The sequence below is a fragment of the Aythya fuligula genome, chromosome 4 (assembly GCF_009819795.1).
Source record: "Aythya fuligula isolate bAytFul2 chromosome 4, bAytFul2.pri, whole genome shotgun sequence".
NCBI lineage: Eukaryota > Metazoa > Chordata > Aves > Anseriformes > Anatidae > Aythya > Aythya fuligula.
The window spans coordinates 9,586,736-9,614,185 of NC_045562.1; the positions used below are offsets into that span (position 1 = coordinate 9,586,736).

The window sequence follows — 27,450 nt, forward strand, 5'->3', positions numbered from 1 at the left end:
ATGAAACTCCAAAACAGATCTGTGAGGCACAAGTCAGACCTATTCCTTTAACACCAACAAGTCTTTCTCCAACACCACTGCATGTAGGCAACACAGGAACAGAAAAGCAGAGCACAGCAACATTGAACAGACTTTGTTAAGGGCAAAGTACAAATGAACTGGAGAAAGGAGGGAAAACATTAAAAGATAAGATAAGGACCAGTAACTTCACAGAGCTCTGACTACTAATGTGCATTACTTATGCACAGGGTTTGCTAGAATATTCTTTCCCCTTCTTCGCTGGTAACAACTACAACCACCTCTTGAATCACTTAGTTCTTCATGAAAAAGGCCTGGAAGTCTTATTTTATTTTTTATTTCCGGCTCCTCTGTTTTAATGTAATTGCAGGTATTTAATATGTTGTTTTATACTTAGGTCAGATCATGGCTGTATGTTAGTTAGAGATAATCTAATATAGCCAAGACGTTTCTTGTCTTGCTCCATGCCTTTTATTTTTTAATAGAAAAAAAAAATAAAAAAAAGTCTTGCTCATATCCACATTGTCTGACCATTCAGATGCCTACTTATTTTTTACCCCAAAAAGCATTTCAAAGTATTTCTTGCCCATGAACTCAAGCTGAAAAACTCCAGTACCCGATTTACTGCAATAGTTTTTTTTTTTTTTTTTTTAAAAAAAAAAAAGTCCCAAAGAGCTTGCTTGTTATTCTGTTATCCAAGGAAATGATGCATTTGGGGTGTGTGTGTATATGTGTGTGGTGGAAGAATCATGATAGCATACTTGTCACGGGGAGTGGTTTGCATATTAATAAACAGTATATAAGAGCCTTTTCCACAGAGTTCAGCACTCAGAGAGGCTCCTGTGCACCGAGGAAGAGATCACATAGCACTGCACCAAAGTGAGTTCTGTTTCAGCTTTCCTTACTGCAAGAATTTGACTTTTCTTCTTTCCCCTTTCTTCTAATCTTATTCTGCCCTCCTTAGGGCTGCTTCTATACCAGCTGCATGGTGTTTGTTTTTGACAAATATTTCTACTTGTATAGCAAGTACTGGAAGTATTTCATTTTTACAGTTTTGTTAAATTTATTCAGTGTAACTGACTACAGCTGCTGACACCGTGAGGGATAACCACAAGCTTTACACATCGTCTGCATGTGCAACTTAGCTGCACCATCTATAACACTTTTTTGCTGCTTACAGGCGTTTTAAGCTCCCTGCTCTGCTTTAGACATCTGTACTATCACATGCACTTCTACAAGCAGGTTTCAGAGGTTTCTTCTCTGGAGGCAAAGAAGTAAATTACTGGCATGTTGTAAAAGCAAGCCCCCACTTCTCACCCGCAGCTGATACTATCTGTAATGAGCTGCTTTGATACTCCGGGTATTTGCCAGATACATCCAAAGAAAAGGCAGCAAAAAGCTGATGTGGGGAAGCTCCTGAGGTTCTGCAGTGGGCTTCCAGTAAACAAGGAAACATTTTAAAGCAATATTCTATTAGACATGAAGGCTGACATATGCACTCACTTACATAACCAAACCAAATCTAGGCTAATGTCAGAGGAATTAGATAAATATTAAGCAGCACTAACCAATTCATCCAGGTCATTTTTATGCACTGTTCTGTCCATTTTCCAAATTCCTGTCTGTCCTCTGCTTCACCAGTGGATTAACGTACTCTCATCCTAATTCTCACCATTATTTCATAGAAGAAATCCTTCTGCATCTGCTTCTACTTGCTGCATTTTCTCCTTTCCAAAATATATGAGTTTCATTGTTGATTTTTATCATTTGTTTCAAAATGATGCTCTGAATATATATTCAGGATTTTTTTTTCCTTTAATATCTCATTGCCTTCATTTGTCTGTGTCTATACTCTTCCTGCACATTTCTTCTGCTAAAAGCCAGTGTTTATTGCTTGTTTCAATATAACCAAAGAAACCAACCTTAGCTTTATAGTATTTTTCCTGAACATCTATGATCCTTATAACTATTTTGAAATGCTAGTGCATTTGCATGCAAAAGCTGCAAACTATGAAAGAAAAAAAAAAAAAATGGTCAGAGAGGTCTTTCAGAAGTTTGCTTTTGTTTACAACCCAAAAAAGTATCTACCACTCCCTAAAAATGTATACATAATGTGAAAATCCTGTCTCAGCAGCACACAAACATACTAGATCTATTTTGATAGAAATTCCCCTGAAGCTCTCTCAATTTTAACCCCCCCAAAATTATACATCAGGATTCCTAGAATTCTGGGTTTGTGCAGTTAATAAATGTTTCAGCCTGCTGTCCTCAGTGCAGCACTCATACTCCAATGAACACAGTCTGCTGCTCATAAGATTTCTGGTTGCTGTTCGCCATACACAGCCTTCTATTAAGCTGTTACAAAGTAGAAACTGTTGAAGAGAGTGCTTGTTTTTGAGCAAAATCTTACAGGAGTAATTACACTAACAGCTACAGCTGGTATTGATTAGCAAGTGGTATGCCACACTGCTGAAAGCTGTGTATTCACGTCTGCTGAAGACTTATCATATATGCTATAAATCTCAAACAGGTGAATATTTTCGCCCTTTTACCAGGTAGTCCAGGAGGAAAATGCAATAAAATAAGTAGAATCTGCCAAATTCCACATAAATCCTACACATTGTGAAGAACCTCATTTACCTATAGTTGATTTGTTAAGTTTTCTGTAAAATAAACTTCAGCAATGAACTGAAAAAATTAAATACTCTATTTGCTCCTTAGAGGTGACTATAGAGTATTGCTGGAACGACTCTGTAAAGCAAGAACATGAAATGGAACAGGAGAAAAAACAAAGACTAATATCAGATAGGCACTTTTACACTTTTGATCTGGGTAACAAATGGCAAAGCTTTCTTGTGACACCACCTATTTTGCACCAGGTGGTATTTGTGGGGATGGGAGAGCGGGTATTGCAACCTTCATAGGCTGCCATTTCTAACTCCCACCCACTGATAGATGACACTAGGATCCTTCAAATACTGTCTCATGCTGGGCTGAGTTTGAGGAGTAACATAACAATTAAAAATATACAGAAAGTAGGATTTGAAAGGCTTCACAATTTTTCTGTGGTAAACTTCCTTGCCAACCAGAAAGAACAAATACAATACACCAGTCTCCGTAACTGCATGCCATAGGTAAATGAGTATTTTGTGCCAGGTCGAGGAACCCAAAGTCATGGTCACTGTCCCAGAGCTAGATTCTGCTCATTGTATCCATGAAAAAGATTGACTTGGCTGTAAACCGCTGTCCAATAAGTACATTCTTCTGAAGTGTAGGGACAAATAGGTTCCAGATTTGCACGCCAAGCAGTTCATGAACATAAGTCAAGCGATCTACCACCAGACCTAGGTGGTCCCCCAGCCTTCTGTCCAGGTGTTACTCGAGGCTGTAGGCCCACACTTCTCCTCATTGATTTCCTCAAGCAGACTGGCAGTATCCAAAGAGCACTTTAATGGGTCCTCGGTCTCCTCCAGCTCATTCTGCTGTGAAACCAATTTCAGAATATCTGAAAAAACAGGAGATAAAAACACTGGTGCCACTAGGGTATGCACCACCAGGCCTAGGCCGGAGGAGGAGGACACAGAAAGCCTCACAGACAGTGCTAGATATCTCTGCAAACTAAATAAAACTATAACAGGTTACATCCATGGTAGCTACAGGAAATGCACATTGTCCTGAAAATCTAACCTTTTCTCTTTTATGTCTGAAGTGTTCTTTAATCTCAGCTAGTTTGGGATTCACAACATGTGACAGTTAAAGAACAACTCAGTTTAGACTAGCAAAGAGAATGAGCCGGTGTTCATAGTTCCCCTTGTATATATACACACACACGTGCACGCGGTAGGAGGAAAAAAAGGGCTCTTTCTTTTCCAAACCCAATGAAAGATACTAGGTGGTCAAGATGATTAGATGGTTGTTACGTAAATTATGGTGTTGGATGAACTTGAGAGTTCATGATGTGGATATGAAATTGTCCTGGCAAACCAGCAGCTGCTTTTGGAGAGCTGACAAATCCACTTAGCACACAGCTAAGCAACTCGCAGCTATCCTTTGCTTTATAGGGGTATTGTGAGTGGGTGTTGATTTATCTGAAGACTACAGAAACAGACACAAGGCATGAATTTTACAAGAATGACTGGTGTTGGCAAGAATTATGATTATTTAGGTTTTTGTTCTACCACAATGTGCTTCAGGGAATTTTTAAAACATCTGATGAGGAAATAAAAGATTTAAATAGTCTCTCCTTAGAAATTATCCAGACAAAGGAGTGGCTAGGATATTTCCTGAGATTTATCCTCTTGCACTTTTATTTTTCCATATCCTTTGTTCTCAGGTGTGTAATTTATTCATTTGAAGCTCATTACATCTTGGGAGGCTGTACAAAACAATTTCAGGAATTTATTTACATAAAACTGGGACCAAATAATTATAAATCAAAAGGCTGAGAATGAAACAGAAAGCAAAATCATCACAGATGCTCAGATCATAAGCCAAAGAGCCTGGCAGATGAGGCAGGAGAAGCTACCCTTTCCCAGGACATTTGTTGCAATGCTGAGCAGACCACCACTGTGGTGTCTGGCTCAGTAATGATGATGTGAAGGCACTAGATTGATAGCTGGCCACTCAACAAATTAAGCATGTGCTCACATACAAGAACCACTCTTTAATCCAACACTTGCTTTGACTCTAGCAAAAACGTAGGTTAAAACAGAGTTAGGACCAAAACCTGTTTGGTGCTTCCTCCTCCCACTGAAGATGGTATCCCCCACTAGATACTTATCCATGGCTTGCTGCAGCTAATGGAAAGCATTCCCAAGGACAGTGATGGATGTAGAGGTAGGTTTGAGGGGATGGGGCATTGAGAATGGATGGATGAGAAAGAGGTGCCCGCTACATCCTAAGGCAGCACTACTTCGCTACTTTTTAACATTTTCTGTAACGATTCTATGCATAGTTCTACATATGGAAAGGCCTGTATTGCCACACAAAAATACCTCCCATGGAGGTCATGGAAAAAGCAGGAAACAGTAGCCTGGATGGATTTCTGGTTTTTGTTTTGTATGTTAGCTTATTTGTTTCCATTTTTATCTAAGAAGGTATAACTGCTCTTTCAGGAACCTAGAAATGCAACACCTTCCCAGCTGTGTTATTAGCAAAAAAAGACAGTACTTAGCCTGGATCTGCCCATCACCACCTGTCTGCTGCCTTGTGCTGCTGAGATGCAAGTATCCCTCAATCACTTCAAAGGGCATTCCCTGTGGAGTTCATGTGATGAACTCCAAATACTGGAGTTCATATAGTTTTGGCTGCAGTCACACGAGGAGCCATCATTGTGAAGGCAGCTGGGAGAAAGCCAATGGACACTCACCTCCTCCTTCAACACCGTTCCTTAGAGTGCCAGTCCATCTAAACTACTTTCACTTCAACCTCTTGCCTTCAAAAACTTCTCAGAAAAAGCATTTTCCCAATCTTCTGCTTAAACCAACACAGATAAGGCTTTCAAAAGCCCTCACGCACATAGCAGGGTCACTGAACATATTACTAGCACTCCTCAGTAATCATGTGGCAATGCCTTAAGGATCCTTCTCATGTTTGCAACCACCACAGGTTGCAAATAACCGATGCACTGGATAAACTCATGAACTCCCCTCTCCCTCCACGCCCCCCCCCCCAAAAAAAAAAAAAAAAAGTGCTTGTAGCTCTTTGCAGGTCTGCATTTAATCTAATCTTGAAAATCAAGCTAAGGCGTATCAGGCTGTAGCTATTATGTTTAGGATTTGTTATTTCAAAACTCAGTCCTACATCAAATTGCATAAACATTTACTTGAGATGATTTGTGTGTTAAACAGAAGAGAGGGTGCAGTGCTTTTTTTCTTTCCTCTCTAAAGTCCAGATTGCTATCTGGCATAGAAAAAGAAGGGATCAAATTAAAAAGTTTACTTCCTATAATTGGGGTGGAGTGGGAATAAACCATTGACATCAGCTCTCTGAGAAGCAAACAGAGCCAACAGCAATTATATAGAACTACTCAAAGTTTTTATTTTGTTGTGTCAAAACAAAGGCCGCTGTTGAAATCTTCCATATGAAGACTTGCAAAGTCTTCCATTAATCTACCAATATTATCCAATCCTCATCCTCAAAAGAGGTATGGAAATTTTCTCAGCAAAAGAAGAGTTAATAAATTAAAACATCTTTAGGCAGAAAAAAATATTGTTTTTAGTTTTCAAAGATCTAAAATCTCTTTTGAGCCTCTAATATTTTTGACTCCATATTTAAAAGAAGCAGGTGTTCATGCTTCAGAAAAGGACTTTTGTCCATATTCTGAGGAAAATGAGGATTTTTTCTTTTAGCTGCATGATTAAAGAGGACCATCTAGGTTCTTCAAAAAGGACTTTGAAGTTGAATATCTGCACTCTCTTAACTTCAGCCAAAACCCTGGCTATTTATCAGCTCACTTTTTTTTTTTTTTTTTCAGTGCTATAGACAGAAGCTTGACAGGCTCTTTGAATTTACAGAAACAAGCAGTCTGGGGAGACGCACAGGTCTCTCCTGTCTGGCTGCGTAACTCGTGGAAATGTCCACGGCTTCAGTGGAAATAGCAGGAAAAAAAAAAAAAAAAAAAACATCATTTGGAAAGGGAAACATTTTAAAATTGGGGAAGGAGAGAACTGCTTTAGTCCTCTGCTCTCCAGTTACAGGGATGAGGAATCTCTATGTTTGAGAAGGACAATCAGGTAAAAATAAACTTAACATACCTAGTGTTTCTCAGGTGAAATGAAGCATAGTAAGTTTCCTTTAACCAGTGCCTTTCCTGGATAATACATTTCTTTATGCTTCACAAAGTAACAGAACTCTTCTCGGCTCCTAAGCATCCAAAAATAAACAAAATAAAAAAATCCATGCTTTATACTTGTATAGGCTACTTCTGACAAAGTAGCCTAAGGAAAAACTCTTAACGTGTAACAACACTTTTGTCTATGTATACCATGAAGAAAAGCAGAGCCAGACAACTTCTCCCCTTTTCCTTTCTATATCATGTTTCCTAACTGGCATTAGCACTGTTGGACCCAGTGGCTGGGTTTGAGAAAATGTTCAGCTGAGATGGATTAGAAGAACTTTAGGTTGTGTAAGGTGGCATGGTACATGTAGGATACCACAAAAATACATAGGTGAGTAAATTTAAGAATTACCTGAAATTACAGTACCAACCTCCTCCTTGGTAGGAAATTCAAAATCAGGCTGTTGGATTTGGATCCATTTCAGACATAGTCACCTATTTTTTCAGGCCAAATTTGCACAAACTCCATGTAAAGAAACAGCAACTACTTTAAAAACAGTATTAAGAAGGAAGGAAAAATATCCACCAAGCTACCCAGCTTCAGTTGGGAAGACCCAACCTTCTCTATTTTGACTGGTGGCTAAGTCATGGTCTCCAATTTCACCAGTGCTACCCTAAGTCATATTAGCAGAGAAATATGAAATAGAGCTCCCTGTGTGAAAAACTACTGATTAAAACTCAAGCTGACATCTCTGTCAGCTCGTATAGTGCTTGCCTACCAGACTTGCATACTACTTGTCTACATCCAAGTTCTGGCAGGAGTCTTCTGTCATACTTCTATCTTATACATGTATGTTAAACATAGACCATCTAAAAGGAGTTCCTTCTCTGGGGTTTTATTAATAAGAAACCAAATGTTTATTAGTTAAACTAAAAACATTTGATTTGGAACACAGAGGAAACCTGTGACACAGGTGGACACTTGCCACCTAAATTTGCTGTCTACGAGGTCAATCACCCCCAGACCAGCACAGGTGTTAATTTCTGTTGATTGCATGTCTTTTTCTTGCCTCAGAGTGGTCTGCTATGTCTTATTTTTACACAACTTGTATGAACCATGACTGGTGCACTCAGAGTTATTTGTACACAGCTACCGTGCAAGGCCCTGGCTGCCCAGCCCCAAAGAGCTCCCAGCATAAACAAATACATGTACAAAGCAAAGCGTCACCTCTTCCAAACAGACAGCTTGTTCTGTAGAGGTACACTGGAGAACCTCAACCCAACGCTACTGGTTATGTTTGCTGGAGGGAAATGTTAGATGTTTTAAAAAATCTTCTAACAGTGACAGAACCAGACTTTATATATTATAGGAAAGAAAACCCATAGTTTTTCACAATGCAGATGGGCGACTGACGAGTTTTTCCTTGCATTACTTAGAATGCTGGATTTTTGACAACAGAGATCTCTACATGAGGGTGTCTCAAGTGGGCAAAATGCATGCTGTGCAACTGTGATTTACAAGTGGACAGGGACATCTACTGTCTCTTAGGACAAGCAAAAGCACTGCACACCTTGCAGACACTGGAACTGTTCACTTGCGTGTCCTCCAGATTTCTTCATAAAGATTCCAGTTTGGCAATATTTTTTTCCCCTTTTCTGTACTAGTACTACCTGAAACTCAGCACTGTAGTTCTCAGATAACAAAGTGGTTTTCAATCACTTTGGATATACATATATATTAAAAGATTTAGTTTGTTCCTCACATTTCATTCCTTTAAAAAACACAGAGGGAGGATGAAATAAAGGAAAAACCAACCTCATCTTCTTTCCTTTAAAGTTTAGCAAAAAAAAAAAAAAAAAAAAAAAAAAAAACTATTCCGAACACAACCTTTTCTCCTTTTCTTTCATTTAGAAATCTACTTGGAATTGTTTAGGAAGCACTACTCCTGACATTTCACAATGAATACAAATAAAAAATAAAACCTACAAGCACTACAAACATTTACAAAAGCATGCTTACAATAAAACTATAGAGTCCTCTAAAATGTCAAGTATTTTTGGTAAACTCCTTGTAGGGTTATTTTTTTTTTGGTTGTTATTCACATATGGAAAAAAAATCATAAGCTTAAATATGCATCAGCATTGCAAATATTTAATCACTTCTTACAGCATGTTATTAGAAATTTGTTTAGCTTTTCTTTAAAGATTTCAAACAATAGTTTCCACTACTCCCTTGATAGACCAAAATATTCCACAGCCTACTAAAACAGGCAGAAAGACTTCCTGATATTCTGCTAAAGTTGTCTTTTCTTTACATCACCTCACTACTCCTGATTGTACTCCTCTTTCTCATCTATATATAAAATTCTCCCACAGTAAAAATTAGACTGTTTCAAGATGTTTGCATCCAGAAAAGCTATGCTTCATTCATCTCTAGACCAGCCTTCCTCATATCTTAAATCCTCTCAAATGACCACACAAAATCAAAAGTAGAAAAAAGTCAAAAACACCCTCCAAAGTCATCCTTTCTTCTTACACACACTGACGCATGACCTGAGCTTATTATGTGTCAGAGGTTTCAGGCGATTTTTGTTTTAAAGACTATGCCTTGTAATAAATCTGTGCACAAAGTTTGAAAACACGGTAACAAAATCACATCACTTACCTGAGGCACGCTTGAAAACTTTGGAATTCTCAAAAGTTTTCTTTTTAGAGAAAACAACAACTAGGGTGGTAATTTGCAAGTTCTGTTTACCAAACAGCACATTTATTTTCTGTTAAATAACACATGTAGGAAACTAACCGCATTGTAAAATATAACTCATTTTGCCTGTGGCTTCCCTCTTTTATATGATACAAAATTAAACACTTCCTTGGCTTCAGACATAACGGCAGTGATGCTTTTGGTACAATGTACTTGTAGGTATCCCCACTGGTAGCTCCCACTGCCTGCAATTGCTTGCTATCCTAGCTGCTGACTTTAAAACATCTCCCTTTACTGATAATCTCTTCTGACCCTGTTGTGTGCTGAAGGGTAGCAGGTGTCTTTCATAGGAAATTAAGCAGTCTCTGCTGTGCTCATTTGCTGTGATTTTTTTTTTCCCTTTCCTACTATTTGTATGGAAAGTGGATAGTTTTACTTCTGAGGAGAAAGTGGCAAATGCAGTTTGTGCACTTCAGCATGAATGAAGTACAAGCCTTCCCCTTTTCCCTGAGCAAACAGCTTCTCCCTCTAAAGTGAAAGCTGATGATACATCTTCCCTCAGGCATATGTTTTCCAAGGCAAGATGACTAAATAGAAGGTTGCTGCTCTTGCAAGGCCAGTAACGCTTACTCATTAAAAAAAAAAAAAAAAAGTTCCCCTTCCTTACTGATGGTTCCTTTTCCTTACTGGTGCAATGCAAATTGTCTGTGTTGCATGCTCTATTAATAACACTATGAACTTTGTGTACATAAAAAGGATGATAAATAGCATACAAGATCTGCTTTAAGGCTGAAACATTCTCAATGAGAAAGACATTTGCATTAGAAGGGGATGTGGGTTCTTTTAGCCAATACATTCAAGTCTCCGCTGAGCCCACAGGTCCCTCATATTAAAGTGCTATGTGCACAGAGTTTAAAAGCTTATTTTTGGTTTAAAGAGGCCTTATGTGTTCATCTTTCCTACATCGTCTTTGCTGTACAATCCAGCAGATGAGTATTTTCTCTTGTTGCTTCTTACACTAAGAAAAACATTGAACCGTCCTGCAATGTGACTCCAAACATGAACTGAGGGAAGAAATTCACTTGAAACCTAACAAAGTCATTTCAAGCCTTCTTTGGGTCCTGTACAAGGATTTATAAGAATTTGATGGTGTTTATTTCAGAACAACAGTGTAGACTAGCTGCCACAGCAAATTTTGTTTCTAAAATAACTTGTCAGTTGCTTATGCAAATAAGGTAATAATAGTTAATGAGCCAAATTTCAACACTTAGCCAGTTCTTTTGACTTTGTCTTGAATGAAATCTCCATATGCACTAGAGGCTGAGCAGGGCAAGCTTGAACAAAATTACTACACAAGAAAGAAGCTATTTTCTGTTACACTTTATGATTTTAGATTATAGATTTCACTCTGAGAAACACTTCAGAAATGGCCTGGGCTTGAAGTCACAACAGAAGTAAGTGTAGGCTGAGAGTTCTTCAGACCACTGAAAAATCAAGCCATCTTTCTGGAGCTATCTAAGGAGGAACTGCAGGTTGAACTGTAGCTGCCCGTGTCTGAATATTGTGGCTGACAACTGCAGAGCAAAGTGACTAACGCAGTGATTGCAAATTACAACACACCATAGCTTAGCATAATATGTCCAGTGCGTTGTACGAGCGTGTTTCACAAACACACACACAGCGTGTTTTGGTAAAAAGGAGTTCGATTGCTCATGTCTAAAGTAACCCGGTGACTTCCCTTTCAAGGATGCCCCACTACAAGCTGACATACTTCAATCTGCGAGGAAGAGCAGAAATCAGCCGCTACCTGTTTGCCTATTCAGGCAAGAAGTACGAAGACCACAGGATAGAAGCAGCAGACTGGCCCAAAATCAAACCAAGTAAGTAGCACAGATTCTTGTATCTAAAGCTCCCCTAGATATGATGTCAAAATGCAACTGGGGAGGTACCTATGTGTTTCATGACCAGAGAGACATGTTCAACTCTTAGATTCTATGTAAGATACGCAAATTTTATTGCAAAGATTCAAGATAGCCGAAATGTCATTCCTGATGTTCAGACCTAAATCTTCAAGTAATCTAAAATGAGTGACCTGCTGTCATCCAGATGGGCTGTTACTCCCAATCAATTCAGTTCAGCTTTTGCCTGTCTAAAGCAGACCAAATACGTGCTAATCTTCCTGAGTACTGTAGAGGGTTTGGTCTCAAAAACCACAGTGCAGCCTTCACCCCAGTTTTACAAAGCCAGATTGGAAAAGAACTGCCAAGAAGGACACACCTTTGTAACAAGAAAGGTCTTCAAAGGAAAGTGATGAGAGAAAATAAATCAGATGACTTAATGACGAAGGAAAAAAAGGATCAAAAGAGGTATGTCAGTATTGCTGTTCCCAAGAACAGCACAGCCCTACAAAGCCTTCTGAGAGCACGCTGCAGGCTACCATGTTCTGTCCCAAGTTTTTTTAGTTAAAGAAGCCTCCTTTGAACCTGGGTGTTACTTCTGCTCATTATATTAACCTCAGTTCAAATGAAACCAAGCTTGCGTTGAGAGACTGGGTAGATGAAATCAGAAACATTCGTGCCTTCATTTTCTGGAGTTGTCACGTACTTTGTATACAGGCTATGAAGGTTTAAACATCCAGAAGGAAGACCAGCACCTTAAATTTGGAGAAAATGCACAACTAATGCACAATGCAATTCCCATTAATTAAGCAATGTTTCTTAGTAGGTTTTGATGCCCTTTAAGTAAGTCCAGTCAGCAGGCTACCTAACTCTTGTAGGGTGAAATTAAATTCAACCCTTTCCCAAAAAGTTCTCAGTGATTTGAATGACAAATATGCAAGCACTTGCTGCTGTCCTGTAGCAGTTGAAGTAAACGATGATCTTCAAATCCAGAAAACATTGGCTAACAACCCACAAAGAAGAGTTTAAGCAAAACAGTGGAAAGAGGCTCTTTTCAGTTAGAGATGACTGACTTTGGAAACCTTTTCTTTGAGCTTAAAGCTTGCTGACCATGTGGTATAGCCTCTCTCTCACTCTCCCCCCACCTCCCCACTCAGGGAAGTGAAGCAGAAGCTGGAGGCAAGACTGAGAATTCAAATGAATTGAGGAAAAATCATATTTTTGACGTTTTTCATATTTATCTATGCACATATTCAGATGCACACAGCAACTTATGTTCTGAAACAAAGTTCAGAGAATATTAGCAATGTGTAAAGCCAGTATCCAAAATTTTAGAATTTAAGCAAGACAAATTAAAAAGACAAAGCATAGATAGTGACTTAAAGGCTACAGAGGTATTTATATCTCAGGAAAAGTTATTCAAATAGCAGGTCTATTAGCCAAGGCATTGCATCTCTAATTGAATATGCCCAGAGTCCAAGCCAGCACACTAAATAATGCAGGAAAATTCTTTCTGTGCACAATTTGTCAGTGTTCATAGGATGAACCTCCCTGTGAAGCATTATATATCCTATCCACTACAGTGTATGCCCCGCTACAACCCCATTACCACCAAAAGACTTGGAGCAGAGGCACCTTAGAAATCCTAAGTCATGCTGTCTGTAGCTGTATCTGCTGCCTTAATGAATGATTGTTAGGGCATCTAGCCTTTGGATGTCTTTCTTTCTTTCTTTCTTTCTTTCTTTTTTTTTTCTTTCTTTCTTTCTTTCTTTCTTTCTTTCTTTCTTTCTTTCTTTCTTTCTTTCTTTCTTTCTTTCTTTCTTTCTTTCTTTCTTTCTTTCTTTCTTTCTTTCTCTTTCTGTGATGTGAAAAGTTTGTGAGAAGATTTACTAAGGGTTAATTAGGATTTTTCATTTTTTTCTGCCTAATGGCCTTTCATAGCAGCCTCTGTTGTGACTGAAGCCTGGATGAAATTTCACAGTAGATGAGAAATTTAGTACAATGATTTCCAAGGACATGCTACCGCTCTCTGATTAAGGAAACCATCTGTGCAAAATTTATTCTGGTTTAGAAATTTCAGGCTTTGCTTTCAGTCAGTCAGTGGATGGGAACTGGAATGAATCATGCTAATTGACCAGGAAAACTCTCAAATATCAAGAAATAGCTAGATTTATTACTGAAAGTGCTAATATATCTCATACCTGGATGCTATACTTCTGCCTCGGTAAGACTTGGTAATGGAGGCTTTTGCCACCAGTGATGCCTGCATTGCAGACAGTTTGCAAGAGATTCAACTAAAACCAGAGTTAAGACACCTTGTTCTTGCAAAACAATGTAGCATTGCTAAGGAAATTGCCTGTAGACCAAAAAGCTGATGACTACCACGTCCTCCTCCTCTGTGGAGCAATTGTTACTCACAGTAATTCCAGACAAACTAATCTTCCCCAAGCAAATCATGAAGCAAAACTACATAAATGGTAGCAACAGGGCTTTAAGGCAAACAGCCTTTCATCTTACAAGATCAATGGTCATTGCCCCAAGATAAGCACCTAAACGCTGGCTTTATGTCATGACTTAGCATGAGAAACAATTGCCTCTCAGCTATGTTGTGTAGGGTTTGTGTGTCTTAACACGACAATAACATTTCATATGGCAGATGAAACCTTTCACTGTAAGGCAAACAAGCCACTTGCATTCCCTGTTAACCTGAATTTTCAACATGTGCCTCAGTTCCTTCCATGGAGGAGTGGATTGAAGAGGGAATGGCCATCAGAAAAAAACACCAGTCCTTGGGAAAGCGAGTTACAGGAACTTGGCCAAAAATTTTCAATTTTCCCTCCAACCCGTGGAGTACACACAGGCATAGTTCACTCTGCTGATGGATTTTCTCACTATTGTCATTTCTAGTCTAGAGATGACTTCTTATGAAGCTCAGGTATATTTTTTCCCATTTTGCCTGCATTGTGTCTGCTCCCATAAGAACATATATTCAATTAGCAGATTCTAGCCCATCTCAGCCTGGTGAAAACAAAAAGGGTGCTAAAACAGTAGGAGGAATTACAGCTACATTTTGATGCAACAACAGCTAAAATAGCAGCGATTTGGTACACCACTTATTTTGTAGGCCTCAAAAACGATTAAAATTTGCCCAATTCATTGCACATTGAGGTTAAGAAGTAACACACAGTCAAACTGCTTTCTATTAAGAACTCCTATGCACATTTGCATACAATATGTTTGCATTTACCCATTTGTCTTTGGCAGATCTAAAACCATTTTAGACTGCAAAGCCTTCAAGTACAAGGATAGTCTCTTCATGATTCAAGGGAACAAGTCAAATTCTTTGACTTTCTCTAAGAGCACAAGGAGTTGTCTCCACAGAGGAGAGGTTTGCTTCATCAGTTACCAAAACATTAAAGTACAGTTTCACAACAAACACCACCCTCCCACCCAAATCATCATCCCATACAAGTTAGAAAATACTGCCACTCTTCTGAGCAAGAGACTTCATTATTTCTTTTCTGTAAAATTGAAGGGAAGATAGGAAATGCCTGCATCAAGATTAATGTGCAGTAAGTTCATTTAGAAAGCAGACTTGCAGCTGCTGTAAGTTTAATTTTGGACTGGACAGAAAAGTGTGATGTTTTTGTTGTTTGTTTTGGCATTTTCAAGTGGCTCTCACCAGCAAGCTTGTCGTTTTAGCTTCTTCAGTCAAATAAGTTACTCCTTGCTCCTAGAAATACTGTCTCACTTGATTTTGTTTACACCCAAGTGGTAGGAGTTTATTTTGCAGGGGAAAGGTTTTATGTTTATGTTAATTTTATGTTTTATGAAATTAAAAACATATGTCATTTGGCTTATATGCTCTAGAATATTTTTTTCTGTAGCTCAACATTTTTTGATTTTCCTGTTGTTACCAATCAGATAGTTTTTGGTAAATTTTCCATTTCAGGCAAAATTTATCTTTTTTATATGAACAAGTTTAGGAAAGCTAATATACAAGTAATAGTGTTGATCAGCTTAGTACATAATGTAATAAATAAATAAATAAATAAATAAATAAGCACACCTGAATCTCAAGCAGGAACTTTACATGACCTGCTGCTCTATATAAAGTCAATTGTCAAAATAAGCAAGCAAGTTCATTTTTTACATTTCCTTTTGAGCAGACTGACTTGAATGTACCACATTTAAACTGCAGTCAATTCAAGATCTATGCACGATCACATAATAGACACTGTCAAGATCTGTGTTACCACATAACAGACTCCTCACAAAAAAGTGCCATTGCACTGACAAAAGACATGATAAAGCAGAGAATCCCCTGCAGTCGTGCACAGAGTTAGCATCCCCTTGAAATATTGGGCTAGCGTGCAGGAACAGCCACTGCTCTGTCCCTCATTCAAGGAATTTGAAGCAATGACGATTACGCAGACTTTATAGTCATAGCAAATGATGCTTTAATTGCACTAGTAGTTGTAAACATCCCATAAACTGCTTAGGGGGTGGAATGGTTCGTGAAAGGTCGTCAGGAAACTTGACAGAATAATTGCACTGAAAATATTTCCAACCTAATAAGTGAATCTTTAGACATATCTGGCAGCAGACAAGAACTTTGTGAGGGAGCACCCGCCCCACCTCCTGAAGACTGGCTGCTACATAGCTCTAGCTAAAATGGTATACCAATAACTAGCACTGGGTAAAAGGTAGGGCATAGCAGTGTCTTCCAATGGAAATCTGAGTTGTAATAGCTGCACCACTAAAGCTGGACCTACATCTCTAGAAGTTACGGATGCTGGATGTCTCCAACTCCAGTCTGGCCACTTCTCAGGGGTCTTGCTCCTCTGCTGGCCTTACAAAAAGTAAATATTTTGTATGTTTCTATTGGAAGATGCGAAGTATCTGATGTGTTTTTCATGATCCAATTTAAATATTAATGGAAGGGGAAAGTAGTAATGGTCAGTTTTCAATGCAAAGGAGAATCTATTTCATCGAAGACACTGTAGTAAGAAGCATAGCTTTGACACTCATTTTCCCCCATTTTTGACCAGTCCGTGTACCTTACTATGACATCAATCTCAGCTGCTTGATTACACCATTAACAACGTAAAACATGATAAAAATGTCCTGTTCTGTATAAGAAAGAAAAATAACCAAACCACATTCTGAAGACACAAGAAAGGAAATAATATCTTCCATTTACCGTCTGTTATGCTTTAAAGACTTCATTGCTTAGTAACGATAACAATATATTCACTACCTCTTAACCAAAAAGGAGCCCCGTTATCCCATTATAAATCACACAATAATAATTCTTTATTTAAAATCCATGGGACAATGTGCAATAAAATCTACTCTGATTTATTAATTTTATACTGCATTATGAGTCATGTAAGTACGAATATTTCTACTGCACGCAAAGCAATAGCTGTATTGGTGTATTTTTAATTTTAAAAATTAGGGTGTTTTTTCCAGGAAAGGGTAACCGTATCTTAACGTGAACAGATCAACAGCGTGAAGAGGCATTAATGATGTTTTCAAGGAGGGTGTAGAAAATTACTAGAATTCCTGTGGGCCACCAGAAAAATAAAATAATCCAGAAAAGGCCAAATCTCTGAGAAGCAGAACTGCCACACTGCTCCCCTGAAGCTTTCTTTTGCACCTTCACCCATGTTCCTCAACTGTCAAAAAGATGTTTCATTTCCTTTTGCTGTCATCAAGCAAGCAAACAAGCTGGCTTTCATTTTCCTTCTAATGAGCAACAGAGTAAAACGCCAGTCAAAGCTGTGGCTGTTTGACTTCCCCTCCATGTGTAAACTCATTGGAAAATAGTCTGTTTGGTTCCTGGATTAAGCAATTTCAGTTTCCCAACCTGAACTGTCATTGCTGTGTTTTGACAACTATTGCTACAGAGGCTGGCTTAGTCACGTTGCCCTAGTCAAATTTGCTTCGGACCAGCCACACTCTCACTGGGGCCAGTTAACTCCTTCAGGGTAGCCCTCAGTGCTCCTGAGCTGGCTACGCTTCATCTATGACCCTCTCACCAAGTTCAACCTTGTTTTGGTCTGGGGTGTTTGGAAAACCACTGTAAGCAGACAGTGCTGGCAGTGACATACTCACCCACTCTACTCACATGTGCTTGAAGGATGTGCTGGTATCCGACATGAACAAATATTTCATGTCTCCATGGCTTTGGACACCCTGGTGCCCAGGGCATTCTGCACTGTAAGTCCACAGCACAGAACCAAAGCCTTTCTGATTTTCACCACCAGAGATCTTTTCAATTCAGCATGCTGGGATGCTCTTTTCCTGTCTGGATTCTCATTGAAGCAATATGCGGATTTCTCAAGACCTTGCTGCTCCCTGGATAAGAAACATGTGAAGTCTTCCATGCAACAAGTCAGTTGTTGTTTCAATAACAACAAGCATTGCATGTTTTGTCCCTGGGGTAAAGCAGTTAACTCTCTTTGCGCTCTCTTGCTTCTGCTAGTCATCAGCATTGAAATTTATACTGGCCTCACAGTGCACTGAACTTGAGGAAAAAAAAAAAAAAAGGTACTGTGCTCAGATGCAGAGAAAATCCACACAAGAATCCTGGACGTTTTGTGCAGCTGCCAATTTAATTTTGCAGATATAGATTTGACATTTAAATTCTCGTACCTAACGTGACTTTCACATATTGCATGCTAAACCACAGAGCCATGTGGCAACTTTATTATTTTTGCAAACAGGTCACAAGTGCATCAGGCTTCATTATTTGTCTCCTTTCATTATTTATCTGCTTTAGAAGAAGCATTCCAAATCACTAACCCCGAGATCCCATACAATCTGGGGTGCACTTTCTTAGCACAGGGGGAATAGGAGTCAGAAAAGCAGAGACGTCAGTAGCATTCGTGGAAATCAGGTATACATCTAATAGGCAGCTGAGCTGAGCTACCTGCAGGAGCAACAAAAAATTAAATCACTAAACACACTGAGTTGAACTGACACATGGATTCCTCCATTTCCCATAGCTTATGCTAATAAGGAGTCCGATCCAAGCCATATCTAAAATGATAATTAAAACAAATGACCTGAGGGAACGGCATGGAGCTGGGACAGGAGAGGGTCAGGCTGGGGGTTAGGGAAAGGTTCTGCACCCAGAGGGTGGTCGGGCAATGGGACAGGCTCCCCAGGGACATGGTCACAGCACCGAGCTGCTGGAGTTCAAGAAGCATTTGGCCTGTGCTCTCAGACATGTGGTCTGATTTTTGGTGGTCCTCTGGGGACCCAGGCTTTGGACTTGATGAACCTTGTGGGTACTTTCCAACTCAGGATTTTCTATGATTCCATGATTCACAGGAAGAACGTATATGCAAAGACTGAAGCAATTTAGACTGCTTTTAGGAAACCTAGTTAAGCAATGCACACAGAGTTTTTTTGTAGATCAGGCTCATTAAGAACTAAATCCTGGAATAGCAGTGGCATTCCAGCAGTCCCATAAAGGCAGTTCTCCTGGGTTTGAAAACACCTTGCACTTTTCCAAAAGCCCATGTTCTCACTTTTCCATTACCAACTTTTTATATTGCAAGTCAGTCTTAAGATGAGCACGGATCTTATTTACAAAAAGTGTAATGAAGATGAAGACCAGATACAAAGCATTTGGCTGGATTGATCAGCACTTGCAATCCCATACACCAAATTTATAGTATAACATCCTTTGAAACACAGAGATTTAAAATTGCTCTGGGAAACAGCTGTAGGTCCCCACAAGTGGATTCTCACCACCCTAAAGGAGACAATTTCACATTACTTTGCATGCGATGACATTCAGGGAAGCCCTGTACTTACAGAGCAATCAGAGAAATCTCCCACCCCATCAGCCAACTCTGATGGCATTCTTAAATCACAAGCTAGCGAAGACTTTTGTAGTGACCAGAATAGGTGAGGGAACCAGAATAGATGTCTAGAGTGTGTTCCCTCTATGCTACACATGATTTATTGCACCTTGAATTCTCTGCCACGTATCATATTGATGACCCCGTGGTCACCTACTTCTCAATTTTTCCAGCTTTCCATGTTTTTCCCAGCTTCAGCTTTGTTCCAAGGTTCCAGCCCCATTTGATAGCATGCTGGCCAAAACAGAGCACAACAGCAGCCCAAGTTTTCACATACAATATATTACTAAATCAATGGCTCAAAAGTAAGATTTATTTCTTATATCAAACTCTTACACATATACATCACGCCTGCTTAGTTTGCCTTCCCCTATCTTTAATGTCTGAAGGCTTTTTCCCCATAACTGAGTTTTTATTTTGAATGCAAGCCAAGTCAAGTAGATTTTAATATCTCCTTAGTATTTGTGTCAGTGTGAGATTTGTATTTGTTTCTCGGTGAGATAAGCTTTCACACCATCTGTTTTGGAGAACTGTCACGTGAAATGGCTCATCACAAGATAAGTTCAGAAATCCAGATACTTCTCTGAATCACTGCTGTTGAATTTAAATCAACAGCAAGCAAAAAAGTAACTCTGTAGTCTTGGCCCAATCTTGCATTTCATAGCTCAGCTGGATCCTGCACTACAAAATCTTCAGCAGTGCTTTGCCTAACCTTGACAGTCACTCTCCTGGGAACAAGAAAGCAGGGAAAAAAGAGAAAAATAAGTCTCTATTGAAAAGTCTCTCTGCATAAGGAATTCAGGATATCTAGGGGCTCTTCAAGCTTTGGAGCAGGAGGCTAGGAAATAGGAAATGCAATAGTTGATTTCTACACTACAGCTGCCTTCTTTCATTGTGATCTGGTTACCTCCTTAACCTTACTTTTCTTCTTTTTAGACTATGTCTATAACATTTCCCTACAGAAATACTGTGAAACTCTTAAGTGCTCTAATCATGCTTTCCCTCCAAGGGTGAGAATGGTAAAAGTGCAACTGCTACAGACTTCCACTGTTAAGGGCTGTGATTAAATTTTATTTTATTTTTCCTCTCTCCAAGCTATCCCATTTGGCAAAATCCCTATTCTGGAAGTAGACGGAGTTATCATTCACCAGAGCCTGGCGATAGCAAGATACCTTGCCAGAGAATCAGGTAACACATTTGACAATTTTTTTGCCCTGTTCTGCACCAGCCTTTCATGTTTTGGAAAAAAAAAATAATAATAAAAAAATCCAATCACAGCAAAAACAGAAGCAAACAGCTTGACAAGCCCAACCAGGCAGAAGAATTTCTGCAGGACACTGGAGCTGTATGACAAAATTTAGAGCCACTCACATAAAGAATAAAAACCAACCAACCAACCAAACAGCACGGTTCAAAGTAACAGTCTGCAGCATGAAGTGCCATGATGTTTGGTTGAAGTCACTTGGCAGAGCTTTGTATTTGCACCATAGCTATGTACATTTAGAGGAAAACTAACAAATAATCCCCTTCACATCTGAGTTTCCCTCTGCATTAAATGCCTGGGCTTTGGCCTGACTTTCCCGGCCAACTAACTTTATTCTCCTGTCTCTGCATGACAGAAAACCTGTCCCTGTGACTCCTTACGGCTCTCCGGGTACTTTTCCAGACAGCTAAACTGTCAGTTTGACCTCAGTGCCAGGGAAGCTCATGGAGCAGATCCTCCTGAGAGTCATCACGCAGCACTTGCAGGGCAAGCAGGCGATCAGGCCCAGTCAGCATGGCTTTATGAAAGGCAGATCCTGCTTGATGAACCTGATCTCCTTCTATGACAAAGTGACGTGCTGGGTGGACGAGGGAAAGGCTGTGGATGTGGTCTGCCTTGACTTCAGCAAGGCTTTTGACACCGTCTCCCACAGCATTCTCCTCAAGAAACTGACTGCTCTTGGCTTGGACTGGCGCACGCTTCGTTGGGTTAGAAACTGGCTGGATAGCCGGGCCCAAAGAGTCGTGGTGAATGGAGCCAAGTCCAGTTGGAGGCCAGTCACTAGTGGCGTCCCCCAGGGCTCGGTGCTGGGGCCGGTCCTCTTTGATATCTTCATCGATGATCTGGACGAGGGCATCGAGTGCACCCTCAGTAAGTTCGCAGATGACACCAAGTTAGGTGCGTGTGTCGATCTGCTTGAGGGTAGGAAAGCTCTGCAGGAGGATCTGGATAGGCTGCACCGATGGGCTGAGGTCAACTGCATGAAGTTTAACAAGGCCAAGTGCCGGGTCCTGCACCTGGGGCGCAATAACCCCAAGCAGAGCTACAGGCTGGGAGAGGAATGGTTGGAAAGCTGCCAGGCAGAGAAGGACCTGGGAGTGATGGTGGATAGTCGGCTGAATATGAGCCAGCAGTGTGCTCAGGTGGCCAAGAAGGCCAACGGCATCCTGGCTTGTATCAGGAACAGCGTGACCAGCAGGGCTAGGGAGGTGATCGTCCCCCTGTACTCAGCTCTGGTGAGGCCGCACCTTGAGTACTGTGTTCAGTTTTGGGCCCCTCGCTACAAGAAGGACATGGAGGTGCTTGAGCAGGTACAGAGAAGGGCGACAAAGCTGGTGAGGGGCCTGGAGAACAAGTCCTACGAGGAGCGGCTGAGGGAGCTGGGCTTGTTCAGCCTGGAGAAGAGGAGGCTCAGGGGTGACCTTATCGCTCTTTTTAGGTACCTCAAGGGAGGCTGTAGCGAGGTGGGGGTTGGCCTGTTCTCCCACGTGCCTGGTGACAGGACAAGGGGGAATGGGCTTAAGTTGAGCCAGGGGAGTTTTAGGTTAGATGTTAGGAAGAACTTCGTTACTGAAAGGGTTGTGAGGCATTGGAACAGGCTGCCCAGGGAAGTGGTGGAGTCACCATCCCTGGAAGTCTTCAAAAGACGTTTAGACGTAGAGCTTAGGGATATGGTTTAGTGGGGACTGCTAGCGTTAGGTCAGAGGTTGGACTTGATGATCTTGAGGTCTCTTCCAACCTAGAAATTCTGTGATTCTGTGAGCTGTCTTACTAACCAGGAAACACCAGAGCGAGGAACCTTTGAAAGCACTAGAGATTATCACAGCCAGTAGACAGAGCACTCTGAAGCAGATTTAGGCAACTATTCTGTGCTGGCAGAGAGATTAGATCAGATGGTGACTTCACTCATCTTTAAATACTACATGCTATGAAAGCACTCAACCGGCTAGATCAAGTGATATAAGACTCTTTAGTAATGTCAGTAATCAAAGAGAGTAGTCAGGGCTTGCTTTAGGCCAGCTAGCTGTCATTCAGACTCATCTGCAAACCTAGTCTGTTTGAAGGCAGATGTGTTGGTGGTGTGCTGAACATCAGCAAACTGAAGACGGGCTGGGAAGTGAGTGCTTTTTTTTTTTTTTTTTTTTTTAAGTATTCTCAGCAAAGAGACACAAGCTGCCTTTCAAAATGTCTCCAAAATATCCCACGTTTTCCGTCTGAGGAAACAGGGAGAACCACCCAGCACTATTCTCCAGAACACAAGCATGACGTATTTTCACATGTCTAGCAATAAAATTTCTGCCAATTTCCTCCATCTCTGATATCATCTACTACTTGCAAGGGAAGGGAATGACGAGCTTCCACGTGGTAATATGAGGCAGCGAAAAATGATGGGAAAGTCTTCTTTCCACCCACACCACCTCCCTGCCAGTCGCCTATCAGGATGCTGATCTGAAACCGTGCTCCTTTTACAGTCAGAAGTTCCCACTTAAACATTCCCCTGATGGCTTTTCCCATCAGACTGCAACAGAAGCATCCCTCTGGAAAATTCAGACCATGTTGCTTACGTGTCAGTGCAAATAATAGATGCTGCTGCTGTAACCTCCCTTCTTATGCTTGCTTCACACAGGGCTGGCAGGTCAGACTCCCGTGGAACAGGCCCTGGCTGATGCCATCGTGGACACCATCGATGATTTCATGACACTTTTCCCATGGGCAGAGAAAAATCAGGAAGTGAAAGTAAGACAATCGCTAATTTAAACAAAGATACCACTTAAGCCACAAATGCATTTCTTGGCATCTCCTGGAAAAACAGGCACATGCCAACCCTTAGGTCCATCATCTTAACTCACCCCAACATAGCTGAGCTGGAGGACATTTGTGGTTTTTCCTCAAAAGTAACCAAGCCAAGGTCTCCTCCTCCTCCTCCTCCTCCTCCACCTGATTTTTGCTCCCAGTGGAAGCAGCAATAGGTCATCCTCAGCTTTCCCTCCCTGGTTCACCTTACACTGAGGATCTGAGGATGCCATGCATATATATATATATCTGTATATACACATCAAACTGCTCTTCAGAGGGGCAAGACAGGACACTCCCATCCCAGCCAGCACTGTAATACCTGTGTCCTGCCACAGATTAAACTCCAGTCTTTCTATTTCTGCTAACTCAGCAGGACTAACAGCTCCATCCCATCTACACTTTTTAATTTTTACTTCTTGATTTCTTCTTGACATTTCATGTCAGTCTTCAGTAACTGCAGCTGCCAGGGACAAATGTTTTCAATTAATTATGAAAATAGCATAAGGCTGCGGGTGCTGCTGAAAAGGTGAGGATCATATCCTCACCTCCCTCACTGTCACCACAACCGTGTTCTTCAGACCCTCTAGGCCCTGTCACTGTCCTCTTTGGTGCTTCTGCTAAGACCAACGCTGAGGGTACTGCAGGGCCACAGCTCCTTTAACACACAGTCACAGGCAAGTCCCACAGCACCTGGGGTTTTTGGTATCTGTCTCTCTCGCTATACTCGCTTACCAGAACTGCAAATGCAAGCCCTGCAGATTTGTTGCTCAAGTGACAGGGCGATGGATGAGTGAACTCCAGCGTCGTACTGGTTATGCACAGCTCTGACCCAGCAGACGACCTGATCCTTTCAGGAAAGTGGTGTAACACCACACGTAACCATTAACCACCAGTGCAGCCACCTCCCTCCAAACATTTCAGACTGAGTGGAATATTGGGTTATAGAAAGTGTGAAAGACAAAACGTTGACAAAAAAAAATAATAATAAGCGATGAAATTTACCACAGCGCTCTGAAATCTTGCAGAAGGAAAGCGTATGTGTTTCAGTATTCAAAAACACCAATTACTTCATCACCTAGTGGCTTTCTGAAGTTTTCTAACGTGGGGAGGGAAGCTTTGACTCATGACTTTAAAGCAATGGAGGAACAGCCACGCTACTGCTCACAGAGCAGGGCAGAAACACGGCTGCCACAGTCCTGCTGTTCTGTCACGGGGAAGCTCTCGGCTGTGCCCCAGCTCGTCCCAAAGCACTGCTCCCAAACACAGGCCCAGCTCACGCCACCACCGCCGAACGCAGAAGGGAGGAGAGGTCACAGGCAAGCCTGGTGTGCCTGAGTGCACGTATGCTGCGAGGGTGTGTGTGGGGGCCAAAGATGATGTAAAACCTTGCTGTTCTGGGTGTTTCTGGTATTTCTGGCACTATTAATTCTCCCTTTCTCCTCCTGGATCCACTGCCACCACCTTGTGGTGGAAGTGTGGAGTACTGGAGACTTGTGAGCCAAAAAGATTTAAATAACTTACACATGGCAAAGGAGAAAAGTCAGAAAATTTCCCTCTGTGACAGGAGGAACGCCTTTCTTTCTGACACGATTTGAGTGTCAGCTATCCAGTAGCAAGAAAAAAAAAAAAAAGAAAGAAAATGAAAACAGGCAAAGGAAAGTGAACATAGGTGGAAGGTGGAACAGATCACTGCCTTACTGACTACAAGATATAATGCAGGGTAATAATACATTCTTACATACCCACACATATTTTTGCAGGAGGTGGTACTTAAAAAACAAACAAACAAACAAACAAACAAAAAAACCCTACAGCTACAACATTTCTGGGTTGCAAACTTCTGGCTGTTACTTGCAGTAACAGCATTCAGTTACTGAGCTCTTAGCAGAAGGAGATGCCAAGACTTCAATTTGGTCTGCAGAAATAGTGGTTGTATTCCAGCCAGCATCTAGTCTGCTGCCTTTTCTAATTTTTATTTTTTCTTCATTAACCTGAATTTCAAAGCTGTTGAAAGTAACTGTTATTATACAGCAGGACTTGTTTAACCTATGTTGAGCGCATTCCTCCAAGAAAAAGTCAAATATTAACTGCACCAACGGTGCCACACGGCAGACCAGCTGATCACAGCAGTTCGCAATCTCACTCGTTTCCACGCAGGTGGCCAGAGAAAAAGAGGAATCCTTCCTTATCCCTGAGAAACAGTTAACTCTTTGTGAGCGGCCTCAAAACTTTCTGATAGGGGAAATGGCAGAGAAACACCACTGCTCGGTCTTAGCCTGCATCCCCTAACATGCAAATAAGGCAGGTACCCTTCAGTACAGACCTTAGCCTTCAATACTACGTATTTTAAGCAACCCAAATCTCATTGTGCGGACAAAAACTGAGAATAACCCACTAACATAAATGATCAAAGATGCATCCAGCAAAAGCTCAAAAACCTGGCTGCATGCTTCACGTAAGAAGGGCAGGCAAAGACAAATAACCGGCCAAGATTTGACTGACAACAGGAAAGACTTGGTTATGGGATTCTGGAAATTTGATAGACTGCATGCAGAAAGAGACCATGAGCTTCAGTCCCCTACATGTCTAGTTTTATAGCTGAATTCTTCCCAAACCTAGTGCAGGGCTCCTGCCCTGTTAATACCTGTAGATGAGCAGCACCACCACACGCTGCTCTGTGGGAGCACTCAGCATTTTGGAGCATTAAGGGAGCAACTGGCTCTTCACATGGCTCACCGAGTCAAAGCCTGGGTGTTGGGGCATCTAACACACCTCACAGGTAATTACTTCAGTTTTCAGAAGCTGTACAGTGCCCATTTGCACATACTCAACTGACACCTGCTGCTGCTTTTTATCTGTCTTAAATATCTGCTACTTCTGCTTCATTAATCCTTACCTGGATGTTAACAGATTCCTTCCTCCAAACAGCAGCAGGGAATAAGAAACAGGGAATACTTTAAAATTTGGGCCAGACCAAACGATTCCACCGTCACCTTCTCCAGTTTTCTCTGTCCATCTCTCTCACAAGAAACCCCCAAGAAATCAATTTTACCGGCTGCTGTGCATACCCACTGACGTGCATGTGCTCTGTTCTTCCCTCAGCAACAAGCATTTAATGACATCCTCACCAACAAAGCACCTGAGTTACTGAAAGATTTGGATGCTTTCCTGGGAGATAACCAATGGCTGGTGGGGAAATCTGTAAGTATTATTTTTATTTCTCCCTTGCCAACCAGACTGCCAATAAAACGCAATTGTTGACTATTGCTGAATTTCTGCATTTTTACCCCATCCCATGGTATCTTGCAAAAAAAAAAATATGTATTTTTTCTTACTGATACACAACTGGTTGCTTAATTGCAAAGCGAGTTTTGCTCATACCTTTAGAAAAGGCAAAGCAGGACAGATTTGCCAGTTTCCATGTTAACACAAAACTTTTTAAATGCCTTTGTACTAGTTAATAGAGATACGAGTTTAGAATTCTGCTTCGAGTCACTGCTCAATTTAATATATAAAAATAAGAAAAAAAATCAAGTCCTTCCTACAAATATTAACTATTTTTTATTTGTTAAGCTTTGCATTATATCTAATTACTAGCTCAAAGAAAAAAAGCTCAAAGCAGATCAATCCGTGCTTCATTTTTGTAGTTTGCAGAGACTATTAGTAGTCTCAGCTTTTGAGATTACTGATTAAAACTAACTGCGTTCTCCCCCCTTTCCACCAGGTAACGTGGGCCGATTTCTATTGGGATGTATGCAGTACAACACTTCTGTCCTGCAAACCTGACCTGGCAGACAAGTACCCCAGGCTTTTGGCTCTCAGGGACAGAGTGCAAGCACTTCCTGCTATTGCAGCCTGGATCCAGAAGAGACCGAAGACAATAATGTAAATCAGTTGTCCAGTAGAAAAACAAATTCACGTTTTGATTAAAACACTGCAAGCATCTTAAGTTATTAATTTTAGAATCATTTGAATTAATTTCATATGGGTATGCAATTCCAAATCAGACTCTATCACTTCTGTTTTTGAGAGGATGCATCTAAAAAGCTGATTGAGTAGAGTAGAGCCTGAGGCAGAGGTGTTGCTCCAGCCACCTTTCCCTCACTGCTAATGAA

The 27,450-nt window shown here is 40.8% G+C and overlaps 1 protein-coding gene across 1 annotated transcript; it reads left to right on the plus strand.

Moving 5' to 3' along the window:
• Window positions 1-843: 843 nt before the first annotated feature.
• On the plus strand, window positions 844-27,224 carry HPGDS (hematopoietic prostaglandin D synthase). Its single transcript, XM_032187436.1, has 6 exons — window positions 844-897; window positions 11,247-11,380; window positions 20,371-20,463; window positions 23,166-23,275; window positions 26,438-26,536; window positions 27,060-27,224. Exons 2-6 carry the CDS (start codon window positions 11,248-11,250, stop codon window positions 27,222-27,224), a joined length of 600 nt encoding a protein of 199 aa, XP_032043327.1. The 5' UTR covers window positions 844-897; window position 11,247.
• Window positions 27,225-27,450: the final 226 nt, after the last annotated feature.